General features: G+C 40.0%; 1 protein-coding gene across 1 annotated transcript in view; it reads right to left on the reverse strand.

Moving 5' to 3' along the window:
* SPNS3 (SPNS lysolipid transporter 3, sphingosine-1-phosphate (putative)) overlaps positions 1–9,114 on the reverse strand; it is a 39,155-nt gene extending 30,041 nt beyond the window's left edge. The window contains exons 1-4 of the mRNA XM_009468983.2: positions 9,063–9,114; positions 8,653–8,753; positions 7,351–7,505; positions 926–1,356 (exon numbers count right to left, since the gene is read on the reverse strand). Coding sequence (XP_009467258.1) covers positions 926–1,133 — 208 coding nt within the window. The 5' untranslated portion in view covers positions 1,134–1,356; positions 7,351–7,505; positions 8,653–8,753; positions 9,063–9,114. The remainder of the gene's footprint in view (positions 1–925; positions 1,357–7,350; positions 7,506–8,652; positions 8,754–9,062) is intronic.
* Positions 9,115–17,127: the final 8,013 nt, after the last annotated feature.

The following is a 17,127-nucleotide window of genomic DNA, read 5'->3' on the forward strand; positions in this document are numbered from 1 at the left end:
TGACCGAATGTCTTAAATTTCTGAATGGTCTAAGTAGTAAAAATAATTAGTTTGTGTGCAATACAGCAAGCTCACAAGAAGTGTTTCCTCCTAATTTATAAATCAGATCCCTGGAAGCATGGTAGATGCTTAGGAGTGATGCTAAACAGAAGAATTTACACAGACCACAGTTTACATGGGAGGAAAAAACATAGATTTCCCACCAGTTTACTAGAAGCATTGCTTTGCTGTTCACAGCTAGGTAAAAAAAAATTTAAAATCACATTTTGAAAGAAGGATATTATTTATTAGAAAACAAGTTGTAAATTTAGTAGGCGATGCTTAAGGAAGTGGGTCTCTGTTCTCTTTACACAATCATGTTACACTCTTCGTTGCAGAGATCACACAATTTCCAGCAGATCAGGAGGAAATTAAGCCTCCCCTAAACAAAATTGCACAAAGATAACATAATTTTTGTACTTTTAATGGAGGTAATGGCATCAGTATTCTTCAGATAAAGGAATGCCATATCTAATCTACTAGATCCAAAGAAGGCCTGGTAAGCTGCTGTACACAACAAAGGGAAGCGTCTTAGTTAAATCTCTCTAGAATCCAGACACAAAAATAGACTAGTTGCTCTGTATGCTAAAATCTGTTTAGAAGAGACTTAGATTTAAAAATATAACTCTTAAGCATTTAACAGATATGATTTTTATAAGCATTCTACTAACCATTAATAACTAATACATCATTTATTGGTCTTTTCAAGATTTATAATTGGAAGTTTCATTAAAAGTATGACCAACAGGCTAAAGCAGGTAAGTGAGAAAGATTAAAAAGACATAAAGCGTATCCTTACTTTAGAAGGCGTTTGTAACTACAGAGTAAGTAAAGCTGTTGAGAATTTAAATTTCTTTTTCCTTAAAAGGAGAAAATAGGCTCTCACCTGGTACAATGAACCAATCCATGAAATTTATTAAATTCGCATAGCACAGCACAGCAGTTATCAGGTAATCTCTCTTTGCTGGACCATTCCTTGATGCAGACACGAATGGACCTTGTCTCACATGTGCTGCAGTAGCTCCATAGTTCTGCTCCTCAGGAGGTGGCTGGGACTGCAAGCCTGTGTTTTCATGTGCACCGGGGTTTTGCATATTTCCCAGTGCAGAAAGTCACCGTAGATTATGAAGTGTTTCCTTAGCGCACCAAGTCCATTTTGTATTCAGACTATGAGGAACTTCAATCACTACGGTCATTTCCGGAAACGAAGCCCAGCCACTACAAACTGAAATTAGATGTTCCTTGCAGTAGGAAGAACTTTACAAAGAAGCTGTGGTCCTGTGTTTTTGCAAAAGCAAAAGTGCTGAAGTGCTATACCTTGAAGACAAGGAAAAGTAAACATAAACAAAAGCAAAATAATCCATCGTGCATCCAAGAAATAAAACTGCACAACTTTGCAATGACCTCACAAAAATTGCATATGCAAAATTAATAATAATCTTCGCTAAGGTCTCAGTGAGTTGCCAGAGCTAAAAACAGCCTTTCTAGAGAAGAAAGAAAAAAAAGAGAAGCTTCTTTGCTAGACCAGGTACCTATCCTTGACTTGAGACCTCCTTTACCACAGATTTCTCATGCGACTCTGGACAAGTCATTTGCTTTCTCTGCACCTCAGATCTTTATTCCTGCCACACATACACACACCCCCAGCCTTTAAAATCGGGCTGCCTAGCCTCGTCCCTGCCACCCGACCAACCACTTCTCCCTGTTATCGCCCATCTGCTTTGCACGGGCCAGATCTACCCCCAGAACAAAATCCTTTCCAATAAGGTCCCGAGTTTTTAGGTCAAATCAGCAATTTAAGCAGAAGACTCATACTCCAGGCTACTTGCTGGTTTGGGGTTTTTTAGGGGGGGAATACCAACCAACCAAAACACAAAAAAAACAACCCAGAATGCTACAGTAAGGAGAGAAAGGGAGATGGAAACAGGAACACCCTTCTTCACCCCTGCTGGAACTGTGCGCATTCCACAGTTCTGAATTGTGCAACTAGATTTCTTCCCCTTTTTCCCCCCAAAACGGGGTTTGAAAGGGGAAGAAAGGAGGACACAGGAAGGCGTTCTTGTCCTTTCAGGGTGTGTAGATACCTTTCTTCCCTGTCTTTCTTCTGGCCACACAGATTGGAAAAAGTATTCTTACTTAATTCTTCCAGCATCAGTTTTCCTGTTATATTAATTATTTTTTAGACACATAACTAGTCACATGTCTTTTGAGCCATTTTGTGGATTACCAACTTCAGAAGGTAATTTATTTTTTGCACCCTGTTAAGAAAGTTTAAAGTGAAAATTAACAGTAAACTATAAGAGTTTAAGAGTGAGGCAGCTAATTGGAATGAGTACTGATTACAGTTTATGACTCATGCATGAAGACAAGACCCTGTGGTTGGGTTTTTTTTATGAACCGTGTGTTTCACACTTCAAACTAAACTGAAAAACAAAATAGCACCTAGTATTCTCAGCCATTTTGTAAAATCCAGACTCCTTTTCTTTGTGTGCTCAACACTGTAGTGTTTCATTCTATCTTCATTTCATGAAGATCTAGTTCTTCATGAACCAGAAGGCATGTTTAATTTAATCATGGGTAAGTCTATATTAATTTTATTTCAAGAGAAGACTTTTTTTTGGTAGCACCTTAGCTCTCAACATTCTACGGGAGGATTTAGGTATAGATTATGGGCATCTCTCCCCACTCCTCCTCAAGGGAGCTCCACCTAAGTCAGCTTGTGTCTGAAAACACTTCAGAGTGTGTCAAGTTACTATCAGGAAGCAATTTTTGCTCTCTATTCAATATTATCACTACTACCTTTTTCTCTGCTATAGACTATAGGACCTTCACTGAGTAAATGTCACATTATCTATGCATCCCACTGCTTTATTAAACCAATGAAGTCAAGAGTTTACTATACTTGGGAGCAATAAAGAATCAGCACAATTTTGTAGAGATTAAAAACTTTTATCCAACCGTGGATAAAAAAATATGCAAAAAGATATTAAAATTACTTTGAGGAATTACAGTTGGCTTTAAAAGCGGGCAAGGTGAACGTCAGCTCTGCTTTACTGCATCCCAGAAGCAAGCGTGAAGGGGAAGCGGCGGCAGAGGCCGCTCCCCTGCGGCTCCCGGCAGCCGCTGCAGCGCCGCGCCGCGCCGCTGGGCGGCGCCCAAACACCGGCACCGCGCAGAGCCTCGCACCGCCCCCCCCGCACGGAACCGGTGCTGCTGAGCAGGGTAACAACCCCAACACTCCCTGCTGCAAACTGTTTATTTACTTTAAAACAAAATTTAAAAATGAAAAACCCAACAGCAACAGGCAGAAGTAGAGCCTAAACACCGTGCTGGAGACTCAAACTGATGTATCTTCGCTGCTTGCAGCAGAGAGGTTCATTAGCAATAGGAAGTGAAACAGCCCAAGTTGTGCTTTTTTTTTTTTTTTCATCTTTGTTCTCTCCAAAAGCAAGGCAGTAGTGGATCTGGGCTCTGTGTCCTTTAGTACGAATATTTTCCGTATTTGATGCCCAGCCACATCTCAAACCTTGTAAGGAAGGCCCCACAGGGCAGCTCCTCAGGATTTAACTCACTCTGGACAGCTTAAATGTCTCTTGATCCAAATGCCCTCTGAGTTGCTGGGGCACATCCTATATTGCTCTCAGCTCCTGACATCTGCTGCTAGGCCTGAAGTTTACAGACAGTTAAAAGCAGATTTTTAACTAATACTGTTATGGCAAGAACTCATTTCTGCTTTCCTAAAATGGAATTTCCAAATTCCACATTTTCCAAAGACAGAGTCCATTTAAATAGAAAACGTTCCTCACAAACACCAAACCACCAGTTCTAAACTCTGCTCAAACTTCTGACTCCCCTTTTGCCCGCCCTTAAAGCTTCCAGACATCACGCCCACTTTATGCTTTTTGATGCTATGCTAGCTGGCCATTTTTCTGTCTGCAGCACCAAACTTGTGCGCCAGGTTGTCATGTGGCACCTCAACGCCGAATATACCCCGCTCTGCCGCCGCTGCTGGTACCAGACGCCACCGTCCCCTTGCATCGTCCCCCCGTCTCCCTCACCTCAGCGTCACAAGCCATACCCTTCCATCCCCGCCGGTTTTCACTGCTGGGTACAAGTCTGCAGTCGCTTCTGAAAGGCTTGCTGTGACTTAGCCTTGCTCTGTCAGCTTTTATAGACATCATTCCTTGACAGCTCTCCTGCCTTTCACTGCCTCTTTGTCCTTTTCTCCAATTACGATTTTCATGTTCGTGCACACAACGCCATGCCAAAAAAGTCCTGCAAAACGTCGTCACGATCCACTTGTGCCATGTGGGCTACAGAATGCCACTATACAATACAAGTCAACTTTTGTTAGGCAAGATTACAGCTCATTTTTTGATAGCCAAATATTTTTTTTCCTTATTTGTTCATTTCTGTCAGTCAGGATACGGACTGACTGTCTTGGAACGAAGTGCAGTGCAGTGTTTGCCCACATAGCTTACGCTAGGGGTGCCAGGTACCAATGCAATGCAAAAAAGTAGCTTTTTATCCCTGTCATACTCCCTTCACCAGCTCTTTTCTCTTTTCTCTTGATGGTTCATTTAAGCATGAGATCTCATAGCTGTGTCATGCAAGAAGTCACCAGCAGCTAAATCCTTCTATGGTAGCAGCAAGTCAGAACCTGTTTATTCTAGGCATTTGGCACAAGTCCACGCACACAGCAACATATTTGCTTACACCGTTCTGAATCTGGCTGCGCTACCAAAAGTTGTTTTGACGGCTGAACCTGACAAATGCAACTGAGACTCCCCAGATGAACAGGCACATTTGGTGACAGCCAGAACTGGTTGGCTGATACTCAGCAGGCCAAGCCATGGGAGTTTTATGCGCTTAGGAAGCGGGCTTGTTTCAACTAGAGCATTCAAAGAAGTTCTCCTTGGCTATTACTCATCTAGAGTGTCCCGCCTGTCTCGGCACCCACTCAGCATCTGGGCAGCAGTCCTGTTGGGTCTTCACTCTGCGCTGCGGGCTCCGCCAGAGAGACTGAGGAGCTACCCTTTCTTGGTCACGACCCTGCCCTGTGCTGCCATTCCTATCAGCAAGAAACAAGCCAGCGGCGCGGGTGGGAGGCAGCTAACGACGAGATGCCTCCTGCGCGCAGGGGCAGGGCTACGGTAACCCGCTACGACTCGCGGAAGCAGTAACAGCCGCTGGTGTGTTCCTGTCAGTTTAACTAAACCCAGGTGAGACGCTGCCAGCAAGCGTGCGGTGCCTGCAATCCAGACAGGACTGTTTACAGACAACTGATGCGAGAGCTTCCAGTTTTCCCTGAAAGGATTTCCAAGTATTGACTACAAAATGCCTTTGAATGTATTTATTTATCTAAATAACCTTTAACGGTGGATGCTACCGCATCCATGAACAGCTTTGGAGGCTTCACCAAAGCTTTCCCAGAAAGCTACATCAGAAGGGGCATTAAGAGTGAACCAAGATGTCAGAAAGATATAAATTGAAAAATATTTTATTATCCTGATTAACTTTAAACCATTTCTATACATGTAACAAAAAGAAGCTTATTAACCCACTGAATAGCAAACAGCAGCAAAGTCTGTGAAAGAACTGAATATGGAAATAATATTCATTGTTGACTAGATTTACCAATACTGATTTTAGGAAGAAAGAAATAAGCTGCTTTTGGTATCTTACTTCTCTCATGCATCAGCCAGACAGAGAACATAAAGTCGCCAAAAGAAAACACGTGCTTGCTCGCATTTGCAAGCATATATGGGAATGGTCTGCATTTTGAGATGTACATATTTTAAGCCTATTGTGATGGAAGCAAATTCATAAATCATGAGATTCTGCAAATAATTGAAATACGGATTTCTGCAAGACTTAGTAATTTTAGTGTCTGACAAGATCAGAAAAATGAAATTCAACATAATTCTGGTAGGCAGACAGCTTAATAAATGCATGCCTGGACCTACCTGAAATATTCCACTCCAAGGAGATTCAAAGACAATGATAATGACTACAGAAGAGCTGCAGAGTGACAGAGATTTAGGTAAGAGGCTGTGGTTTTTTTAAGGTTTGTCACTGCGGTCTCTGTTTGAACCAAGGCTGCACATTAAATCACTTTTGGTTTTGAACCCAGTCTGCAATGGTAAAACGTAAAGACAAACTCGGACCTAGACATTAATATCTGGGTTGCATGTCTGGAGGGACGGCAGTTTGACTTGCAGTTTGACTTACAGTTTGAACCAAGCAGTGACCAATCTGACACGAGAGCAAGCTACTCAAGTATTATAATCATGCGTAAAATTCAGCATGATTGTCAGATTCAGGTATATTATAGAATCCATAGTGTATCCTGTTCTTGTAAAAGACCATATTGCAAAACTCCAGGGATGACTCATCTACTAACGTGCATATTTTTCTTGTATTTCAGTCCTCCGGACTGATGGACATTTGCCAAGTTGTTATCCTCTTGGAATATACAGCCTGTACTAGCCAGAAGGGAGGGAACCTGAGTGCTCTCCTTCGATGGAAGTTTGAGAAATTCTGCACCTGTAGTTTGTTGAATCTGCTCTATCTCCATGTATTGCTTGCGGCCACATTTAGTCATGATTCACATTCAGGGAGCAACTGCTGATGAGTTAAAATACCGTTATGAAACACTTAGTATTTTAGAATAAAATTTAGTAGCTGAATAATCAAGACTAGACTGCCAACAGTTTTTCTTCAGACCTTTGCAGGCAGAACTAACAGTATGAGCCATTACTCAATTCGCGTGTCTTTTGCCTTTGCATTCATCTTGTACAAATATGTAGCAAGGGACTGAACCATCCAGACGAACAGTCTTTGTGAGTGCAGTATGCTTTATGAGCAGTCTTCTGTTACCAAAAAACTTCAAGAAAACCAGATGGACCGCCTGTTTCACTACACACTTAATATCTGCTTGGAAGATTCTTATTCTGTGAGTTTCAATAAATGCTACATTTTTAGTTACTGCATCCTTTTTACCTCCTCTGCCTGAATTTCCTTTTAAAATGCTTTCTTTCACATTGCCTGGGTAATAGCACAAAACACAGTGTGGATCCAGCGTAAGCATACTTTAGCCTTGTGATAGCAGCAAATAAAATTTACACACTCTATACTGTAAAATCCACTTTTTTTATTATTACTGACAAATAAGCTATATATAACTTTAAACTTCCTGGAATGCAGATCATGCTTTTGGTCGGGCATTGAGGCTAGTTCAGACTCTTCTCCTACACCTTTTTAATTAGGTAACAAACTGCAATTTTATGAAAAATTTCTTGGGATGCTTACCTAAATAACTCATTTCACAGGTAACATTCTCCTCTGTTGCATCCATATAATTCTGCCTCAAAGGGTATAGCAGAAGAAATTACAGTTCCAGCCCATAATCACAAAGCAGTAAAAGATGAACACACTCCAATTCTATTAACTTCCCTCCTTCTTCTCTGGAAAAAAAAAAAAAGAAAAAAGATACAAGAAAAAAGAAAAAAGAAAAAAGAAAAAAGAAAAGAAAAAAAAAAGAAAAACAACTTCTTTGCAAGTGAGAACATTTTGCATTAACATCAGACAAAGGAGGAAGCTGCATATCACTAGAACAGAACTTCCTCTTCTAGCTGAGATTTATTCAAGCACAGAACAGCTCGTGGAGGTCAAGAGAAGGGAGGCATTATAGTTACTATTACAGTTACTAGGCACCAAAGATACTATTTTGCTAACCAAAGGCTTTTGCCTTTACCATTTTTTTTTTAGCTCAAGCTCACTTTTACTGGTGTACCTGATAATTGGATTTCTTGCATTTTAGGACTCTGGATGCTTCTGCCACAATTATAGCAGAAAAGGGCTGTGAAATCTGCATGGATTTGGGAAGAAATCTATGGAATTAAATGTCTGTTTAACCTATGTTCCGACCTTTCTACCACAGTGAAACATTCATCCCCAGAAGAACCATTAGATGACTGCTGCAGTCTTCACTTTTATACACCAGAGCCCTCTTAATTAAGAAGACAGGATAACAGATAAGGAGCCATTTATTATAAGTAATTACAAACAGACAAGCATTGACAGAATAAAAATGGGGGCCTTTCCCTATGAGGCCTTTTTCTCCCTAGCCTCTCTACCTCCAGATTGAGAGAGAAGACTATTCTGCAAGTGAACACAGTATTTTAATCCCTATAGAGAATGTTAGGGATAGGGTTAATTAAAAACTTGAATAAAAATAGATTTAAATTAAGAATTATCTAATTTAGTATTGAGAATGTCTTTACTTCCCAGAAGAGCATCCTGCACAAACAAAATTTACTGTCACTCTCAATGCTTCCAGTAAGGCAAAGTGCAAGCTGTATTCACCCTTTTGGTAAGGGTAAGTACATGAACTCCCTATAGCCATACATAAATGTTAGCACTGGGAAACAAATTCTGCCAGCAACAAGAGAAAACTTTTGTCATTTTGAAGCTCTTAGTTATACTAACCCCAGGATGCTGATGTTTATGACAGTTACTGTGCAAATATTTGGAAGTACTTAAAGTTATGAAGCAATTTAGATAGGAAATTGAAATTAAAATGCATCTATACTATCACTGATAGGTACCCACCTTAGGCAGAGGGTAGCTTCCACTCCAACAACAAGAGAATGAATGCAGAAAGTGGCCAGAGTCACTCCTCTCCTGGGCATCTTCTGTGCGATTTTAATCAGCTAGTGATAAAGAAGTATGTAAAAAACTTGGCGAGTCAAACATCTGCTTTTAATGAAACAAAACCAAAAAAATCTATGAACATGGAGAAAAAAAAATGTAAAATGTGGGAAGGATAGTCTATCAGTTATATTGGTAATCTGGGAGACAAAGAGTTGGGAAGAATTCCCTGCTCTGCTACCAGTTTCCTTTGCTAAAGCAAAGGGACCTCAAGTCCCTACCTCTAAAGCAAATGGTACCATTGATCCTTAAAAGGGAGAAAGAAAACAATAAACATTAAAACTTTGAAGCACTTACACAGTTCTACGTACCATCTGATTTTTGTTAATTAATGCACAAGATGTTTTCAGGCTTCAGGACTTGGTTCTTCAGGCTCTGTTTTGCATACAATATTCTTTACAAAATTTGCAACCACAGTAATAAAACAATGGTATGAATAATTTGTATTTATTAATTACTTAGCAATACTAAACTAAAAAGTAGATGTATTCATGCTATCTATTCATTCCACTCATAACCTGCTTCCATCCACTCTTTATACTACCAGTAATTTTACCTGGTCTGAAGATGGTCTCAAAAGGTCTTCCATATAAAATTAAAAGGTGTGTGAACAAAATCTGGCCTTTTTTTCTTGCCTGGAATCATGCTGGCATTTGCACACTTTACACACTTTTGATACAGCATAATAATACACAATCTCAGGCTGCTAATAAAAGGATTTTATTCTCATAGCTTTAGTAGCTACTTTTGCTTAAGACAAGTTCAGCGCCAGTGAAGAACTATTATCTCTTTGTTCTTATGAGCTAGCAACCAGCAAAGTCTATACTTCAAAGTAGCTTTTCAGATGCTTTTCATTAATAGTCAATATTTAGTTTTCAATCACGTTCCCTTGTTATGTAAAACCGTTGTCTTAAGCTAAAAATAACACATAGCAGAAAGTAATGCTCACATAATGCTATGACTCTTACCAATAAGAGCATTAATATCAACTTCAGCTGGTATATTTACTTGAAAAAAAGTGTTATGAGAATTTATAATCGTAAATCCCTAAGTTAAATGAAACTAAGAAGAACCTTTGTTTCAAAGTCTAGAACAGTTGCAGGGGTTTAATTAGGTTCATCAAAATCGTAGAACTGCATTCACTCAGTTTTCTAAACTGTAAAAAAAAGATTTTCTTTACCTCATGGCAAGGTTTATGTCAATAGAAAATTTTCTGACTTAGTTCATTAGGATGCTTCCCTAAGAAAGAATTAAAAAGTACAGAATAAGGATGGTGTAAATCAGAAAAGGGATTAATCTGTCCAAAAAAGCCAAATATAACTCAAGCCACCCATGTTTTCACTGCCTCCATTCCCCCTCCCCTCTTTTCTTCTCCTCCGAGAAGTTCATAGGATAGTCCTAACAGAAAAACAAACCAGTCACACACAGCAAGAAATCAAGATCAGAAAAATCCAGCACTGTAGCAAGATCGCAGCAAGAAAGTACCGGACTCCACAGGTTAGAGGCATTCATCCCTTTTGTCCACTCACCTGTTTCCAGCAACAGGCCTGCTTGGTATTTCCTTGTCTGCTTCAAAGCCCAGTTTTTCCTTGGGCTTTTGTAGAAATTAAATTCAATGCTAGAGTACCAGTGTATATTATAAGAATTATGGTAGTATAATTTCCCAGTAGAGGCAAATACTGTATTATATGATAACACTACAGCCCACAGATGTCTGTAGTTACACTGTCTTAACCTATTTTGCTTCCCATATGGGACTAATCCTCATATATTGTGTAACTGCATTCACATTAAGGGATTTGCCACTTGAACCATACCAGTATAGGTCATGTTGCTTATGCTCATGTACAGCCCTTCTGCAGGTTTCACTTATATCCATTGCTCTGTTAATCTCTATGGCAATTTGCTACGAAATACCTACCCGTCATGCATACATATTTTCTTCCTTTTTGTGCACTGTACTAATTTTGTACTAGCAAAGGCGCTAGAACACGTCACGTACAAATATGAGTATATCTCAGCTGCAAGTGTGCTGTTCTAGACGATTCCAGGAAAAAATTAACTTTGTTGCAGAGTACTGTATATATCTCCTAACCAACAATTATCAACCACAATTTGAGGTGTCAACTCTGATACATTTTGCAAAATGTGAGCAAAAGCAAAGAATTTACCAGTTTAAAAGGCAAAACAATTTTTAAAAAGTGTCATTCTTTATTTTAAACCAAGTATGTCTGCCCTTTTAAAAACAGCCCTATTTAAAATAAAATGTGAAATAAGGGCAGCCTACACTCCGGTGAAATCTAGAATCACTAAGTACAAAATATCCAAGCAGTCCAGGCTTGCTGCAGAACTTTCAGAGAAAGTCAAAACACCAAACTGGTGGGTGTTTCTGAGTAAGGGGCTAGAAATAGCATGTTGAGTGCTGAACCAGCTGTTTACAACACTAGCTTCGTCTGCAGGTGCAGAAAGAAAGTGAATTCTTCATTTCAGTTTATTCAACAAGTTCATTTTGATTACTGGTTCATTCAGAGATGAGAACTAAACCGGGATTTGAAAAAGGAAGCCAGCTTGTTTTTCCCTTTTCCAAACTATGAGCAAAATCAAGATGCAGGATGATTAGCTCTAACTTGTGGGAGGATAAGATCTGGTAGTATTAATATCTTGGAAGTTGGGGGAGCTAAAAACAAATTTTCATCTCTCATTAATGATTCCTTTGTGCATTTTAACTGAACCCAATCTAAATGTAACTTAACAGAAATCATCAGTTAAAAGCTCACAGCATCTAATAAACGAAGGATCTCAAATAGTATTTAACAACTTAAAAAAAACAAAATCAAAAGTTTGAACAGATATATGTTGACATATCTTAAATCAATGACTACTCCTGTCCTTCTGACTGACAAAAAGTAACATCCTGCCAAACACAAGGAATCTGCTTTTACTTAAGAAAAGAATTAAGAATTATAAATGTAAAATAAGACTAAAATAAGTCATGTAAATTAAGATTTCCTGCTTGCCATTTTAAATCATAAATCAATCATTTAAACCTCTGGTTTAAGCCAACAATAGAAAAAGGAAGTAGTGAAAATACTATTTTAACTGCTGGCATCAAATTTATATACAAATAACCATTCTCAAATATATGTCCTTGTTTTCTTCAAGTAAGTATACTGATGTTTATTTTCTTCCAGTAACATGCCAGCATTTCAGAAAAGGCAAATCAATTGCTACCTGCCTCATATTTCACATCCTTGTATTTGTTCCAAGGATTGAAAACTGCCACAGCAGTGGATCTCATGACTGCTTTCCATCAGGTATATTAAACTGATTGTCAGCTAGGTCAGGCTTTGCAGGTAGGAAAGCAAAAATTTGTCACACTTAGTTCTTCAGAAGTATGAGCTAGAAAATTGCAATTTTCATTTTAGTTTAACCCTTCACGTAACTATTTTGGCATTTAAGCCAGTCTTTCATCATTACTTTAATTTCTGCTGCTTTTGTTTGCTGTCTGATTTCGAAGTCAACTGTTTCTCACTAATAATAATAAGGGAATAAATCCAATGTATTCTGAAGAAATTATGTCCATGTTGTGTAAAGTGAACACCTCTCAGGTGGGCATTTCACCCTGATCCTAACATTAATGACTAGGCACAGTCTCAGTTTCCCAGCTGAGAATGCTGTCTGTTTAAGTAATAGTCTAAGCTTATACAAATAAAGTTTAGAACAAGGTCATTCTGGTTTACCCAGGTCTTAAACAGTGCCTTCCTGCCAAAAGTCTGAGTCAACACCACCATAAGAATCCATAAGGATTTCCTGCAGTTTCAGAGACTGTTTTACCATGACTGTTCCTGTCAACGTTGATTCATACCAGAAATCTTATCCAAAAGCCATGCCAAAACATTTTCTGTAGGTGTCACCCTACAGTGCACAACTTAGTCTACATCTACATACCTTCTCCCTGGCTCAAGCGATCATTTTCCACGCTTCATGCCACAACCGAAACCTTTATCTGTGGTCAGTGACCTAGGTGGAATACTGCTGGATTTATTAAGGAATGACAGACAGCCATATGGCAAGGTTTGAACATTAAAGCCATTGTGGTTTCATGTATCAGCGAATGGAAGTCAGGACCAGCTCCTATTTCTGGCTCTAGTACAGGCTTGCTCTGGCATCTTAGGCAAGACATTTTAGCACCATGGACTGCCACACATGTCCATCCTAACTATTTGGACTCTTACGGAAGAATGGAGATTCTTACCTCTACAGGAGATCATCACGGATTAGTGTTAACCCAGCGGGACTCTGATCTTGGTTGGAGAATCTAAACATCGCTACAATACAAGTGAGTATAAACATTTTCATCATACTCTGCACGGAGGTATGTTCTGAAGAGATGTGTTGTAGCAGCTGCAGCAATTCCCGTACCAGGTTTCTCTACCGATTCACTGGTCCATTTTTTCCAGGAAACCCCCCTTCTTCACGCACACACACTTCCCAGTGAAACATGAGCCCAACAACATTTGAGTAACAGTTAAACTTTTGAACTTGTTATGTAGGAGTAGCCTTGAACTTACACAAAATACTTCTGGCCAGACTGATGTGTTCAGCCCAGGTTTAGTCCCCTACTTTATTTATAGGTCATACCTAACTGGAAACAAACCAGCTTTTAGTCCTTGTTACGCTCTTATTCAAGCCAGCAGGGAGCTATGAATCGAAGACAAAATACAGTGAATTGCTGTCTCCTTTTTCCCAAATTCTCTCTTAACAAGGAATTTTCAGAGCATTTGCCTTTATGATACACATCCATGGTGGCAGCCAAATGTTACCTTTGCATACAATATATGAAGAAGTAATTTGGATTTTACTACTCACAAGCAAGCTCAATCAAGGCTCATTCGAAGCGAGACTCCTTAGAGCAAACTACTCATGTATCAGCGAATGCACAGCAAAAACAAGTGTATGGGGGTAGACCGGTACACCACAGGTCAGCAAACTGATACTTTTTCCTGGTGACAATTTGGATCCAGAATATAAGCCCTTAAAAATACTTAGCCTTTACTGTTAAGAAAACAACTTGTTTGCTAGATATAAACTGCAAGAAACTCAAGCTTCCAAACATTGTAACAGACGTATAAATGGTCCCTGTTTGCCTAACAGGGACTTTTTTTAAGCCGAAAAACTGATACCTGGCATTGCTACCATTTAAAATGTCTCTTCACTGACTCCAGCATATAAAATTAGATGAACATTGCAGAACATGTTACAGGGAGCTATGTCTATCTTACCATCAGCTTTTTGTTTTTGCCAAGAAGCTGAAGTCGGGGAGCAGATGTTGCTAACAGTGTGAATCCAGCTGGAAGACTCTCTACTGAACAGAAACTATCTACTAGTGTAATCTGTGATTTGCGTTGTGAATGAGGAATTGGGGGAGAAAGTCAAACGAAAGACATCATATTCAAGCAAAGTAAGATGCTGAATGTGAAACCTTGATCCTTTTTAAGGTGACAGAAAAACTTCCAGGATTTCCTATTCTATCCACAAGATGAAGAATTATGATAATATACCCTTGCCAAGGGAAAAGATTAATGCAGTGAGGACCACAGCAAATGGCTGTAAGAGCTGAACAGTCATTATACGAGGAATGGTCTCAGGAAAGAGAAAGTAATCTAAATTCTTAGTGGCCTTCCATTTAATGCAGAGATGGGAGAGATGGTTGCAGAAAGGCTGCATGCCAGAGACAGTAAAACAAATTTAAGAAAACAATCTCTCCTGTCTTGAGATCTTTTCCTAAAATGTACTGCATGTTGCCTCAGCAAACAGTAGGATAAGGTGTTTGTGCATAGGGAGTACAGAAAGTAGATATTAACAGAACAGAAGATCACTTCATCTAGCCAGGGAAAGGCTTTTATCTCTTTTCAGATAGCCTGTTGAGTTTAAGGACAGGCAACACGAACTGTGAGCCAACAGAGTTCCCACTCTGCTATGGCATGACGGCTTCATTTTGATGACAGGATTCCACGGAGTCTTTATTGCTGTAAGGAAACACTAAACGAGTTTATGTCTCAGTCACACACCTGCCCTCACGAGCAGTAGCCATGTTCTACATTTTGCAGCTGCCCACAAGGTGATATGACAGAGCAAGGTTAGAGTACTTTAAGTTGCCAATGCTTCCTATAATTAAACACATATTACTTTTATAAACTAGGGTTGAATCTGCTGCAAGAATAAAGGAATCCAGGTCATCTGTGCCAGCTTAAACCATATCCTTTCTCTCCCAACCCACAGCCTCCTATGTTCCTTACAAGGAAAATCATGCACAAGCCATAGGAGACCATAGAAAACTTCCCTTCTTAAGTAAGATGACTGCCAGCGAGTGACCTGATGGTGAACAATTCAGGATTTTGATTAATAGAATGTAATAGAAATAGAGTTGTTTCATATAACCTTTCAGTCTTCGATGCTGTAGTTAGGTCCTCTATTAATAGAACTGTCAGAAATGTGTACTCATGCCTGAATTGACATCAGGTACAGAAAGTTGAGTGAGTGAATTTAGTGCTGGCTTAACTGACATTGTGAACAAAGCCTACCTTTTATTCCTGAAAGAGAAATACCATCCACAATAGTGTCACTTCCCATCAACACGCCTGAATTCCAATCTGGGTGACTGTCTCTTAGCATAATAAGTTTACAAAATGCACTTGCACATGATAGCCTTCTATGTTTAAATGGATAGATTGTTTTTTAAGATTGAATGAACCTGACTGAAGCAATACAAAATACAAATACAAAATACATTTAGGAATTAGAGTCAACCTACAAAGGAGAAAGACTTTCACAAAGACTTTCTTTGGCTAAGAACACCATTTATGAGATGAATTTCAGTAATAGCAGCATACACTGTGGGATGTCTTGTATCATCCTAGTTTAATCATTGAAGAGGACACAGATTTAATCAGAACTGCAAGAATATCTGGGAATAGTATTCTGATTAATTGTCCTAGCACAGTAATGAAACTCTCAGACTCTACTAGGCCTTCCAAATTCCAGCATGGGAAATGACTTTAGCATTGCCAACTAAAAACATCTCTCTTATAGGCTCGTTCTCTTTCCTTCATTGCAAGCCAAATTTGGTGTTCACAAACAAAATAAACCCTTTGTAGTATAAAAAATAAAAAGAGCTGTTTTTCTAAGGGATTTGAACATTTTGGCAAACCGATACAGGATAAATCCCTTTGTTGTAACTTCTTTCTGCAATAGAGCAGTGAATTTCCTACTTTCTATCACTAGTAATAATGGTTCATCCAATTAGCCACAAACTGCATGTCCTTCAGAACTAAAACGTAAACTCAGACAATCCAATAGGACACTCAAAGCCTATGGCAGAGGAGCAGAGCAGCCCATACCTTCTGTTTTAGGGTCTCACACACCTGTTTATCACAGTACATTTTTCACAGTCAACACATGAATTACAGACAACATGTATTGTTGTCCGTCCTTCCCTGGCCATTTTCTTAATTCTTTGGGATAAACTATCCTAATTTTTAGGTCTTCCTCTCAGCAGTGGCTGTCCTCAGACTGGCAGTCATCTTCTAAAAGCTCCTTTTCTGAAGGCTTTTGCTGGAGATCCAAAATCAAGCCTACATCCTTCAGGGATAAACTAATGCAGGAGAGCCCCTTTACCTCAGAAGCAGAACAAGGGGTTTGCCTTATAGTCAAGTTTTATACCTGTTTTTCTTTCCTGGGCACATCTTCAGTGCAGCAGCGTGCTCCCCCTCACACAAGCATCCCCATCACACCCACAGACAAAAATCATCTACATTTTGCAGCAATCCTGCATGAGCAACTTTCACGCAGCAGCTGCTAACTCTTTTTAGCCTGTTCTTTTTTAGCTGCTCTTTTTAGCTCCTCCTCAAAAACTCGTGTATTTTCCTGGGTTGGGGAGATGGCTGCAACCTAAGGGCAAGCAGGGCTTTGAGGAGGGACAAAATGCCCAGATAGCTTTTGTTACTTACTGCCCTGTGTGTGAGAATAGTCTTGTGCAGTGTGGCAATGGAGGGAAGACGTGTCTCTCCCAGGGAGCAGCTAGCTGTCCCTCAGGAGAAGACCCTCAGTGAGATGCCGAGCCGAGGCGGCCAGGAAGGCAGCCAGCAGCACAGCCACCGTGCTGTGGAGGGACGGAGCGTTACGCTCCTCCTGAGGAAAGTCCTCCTCGGCAGTAGCTCCTTCCCTGCCTCCATGCAGGCTAGGGCTTTAAAAGAGAGAGGAGGGGGGAAGGACCTTCTCAACATGGCGACCGCCCGCCCGCTCGACCCGCCTCCCCGCCCCACAGCCCCTCTCAAGATGGCGGCGCGGAAGGGCCGGCGGCCGGGCCGGAGTGCG

The sequence above is a fragment of the Nipponia nippon genome, unplaced genomic scaffold, assembly GCF_047370975.1.
Source record: "Nipponia nippon isolate SJK-2023a ecotype South Korea unplaced genomic scaffold, ASM4737097v1 scaffold_15, whole genome shotgun sequence".
NCBI lineage: Eukaryota > Metazoa > Chordata > Aves > Pelecaniformes > Threskiornithidae > Nipponia > Nipponia nippon.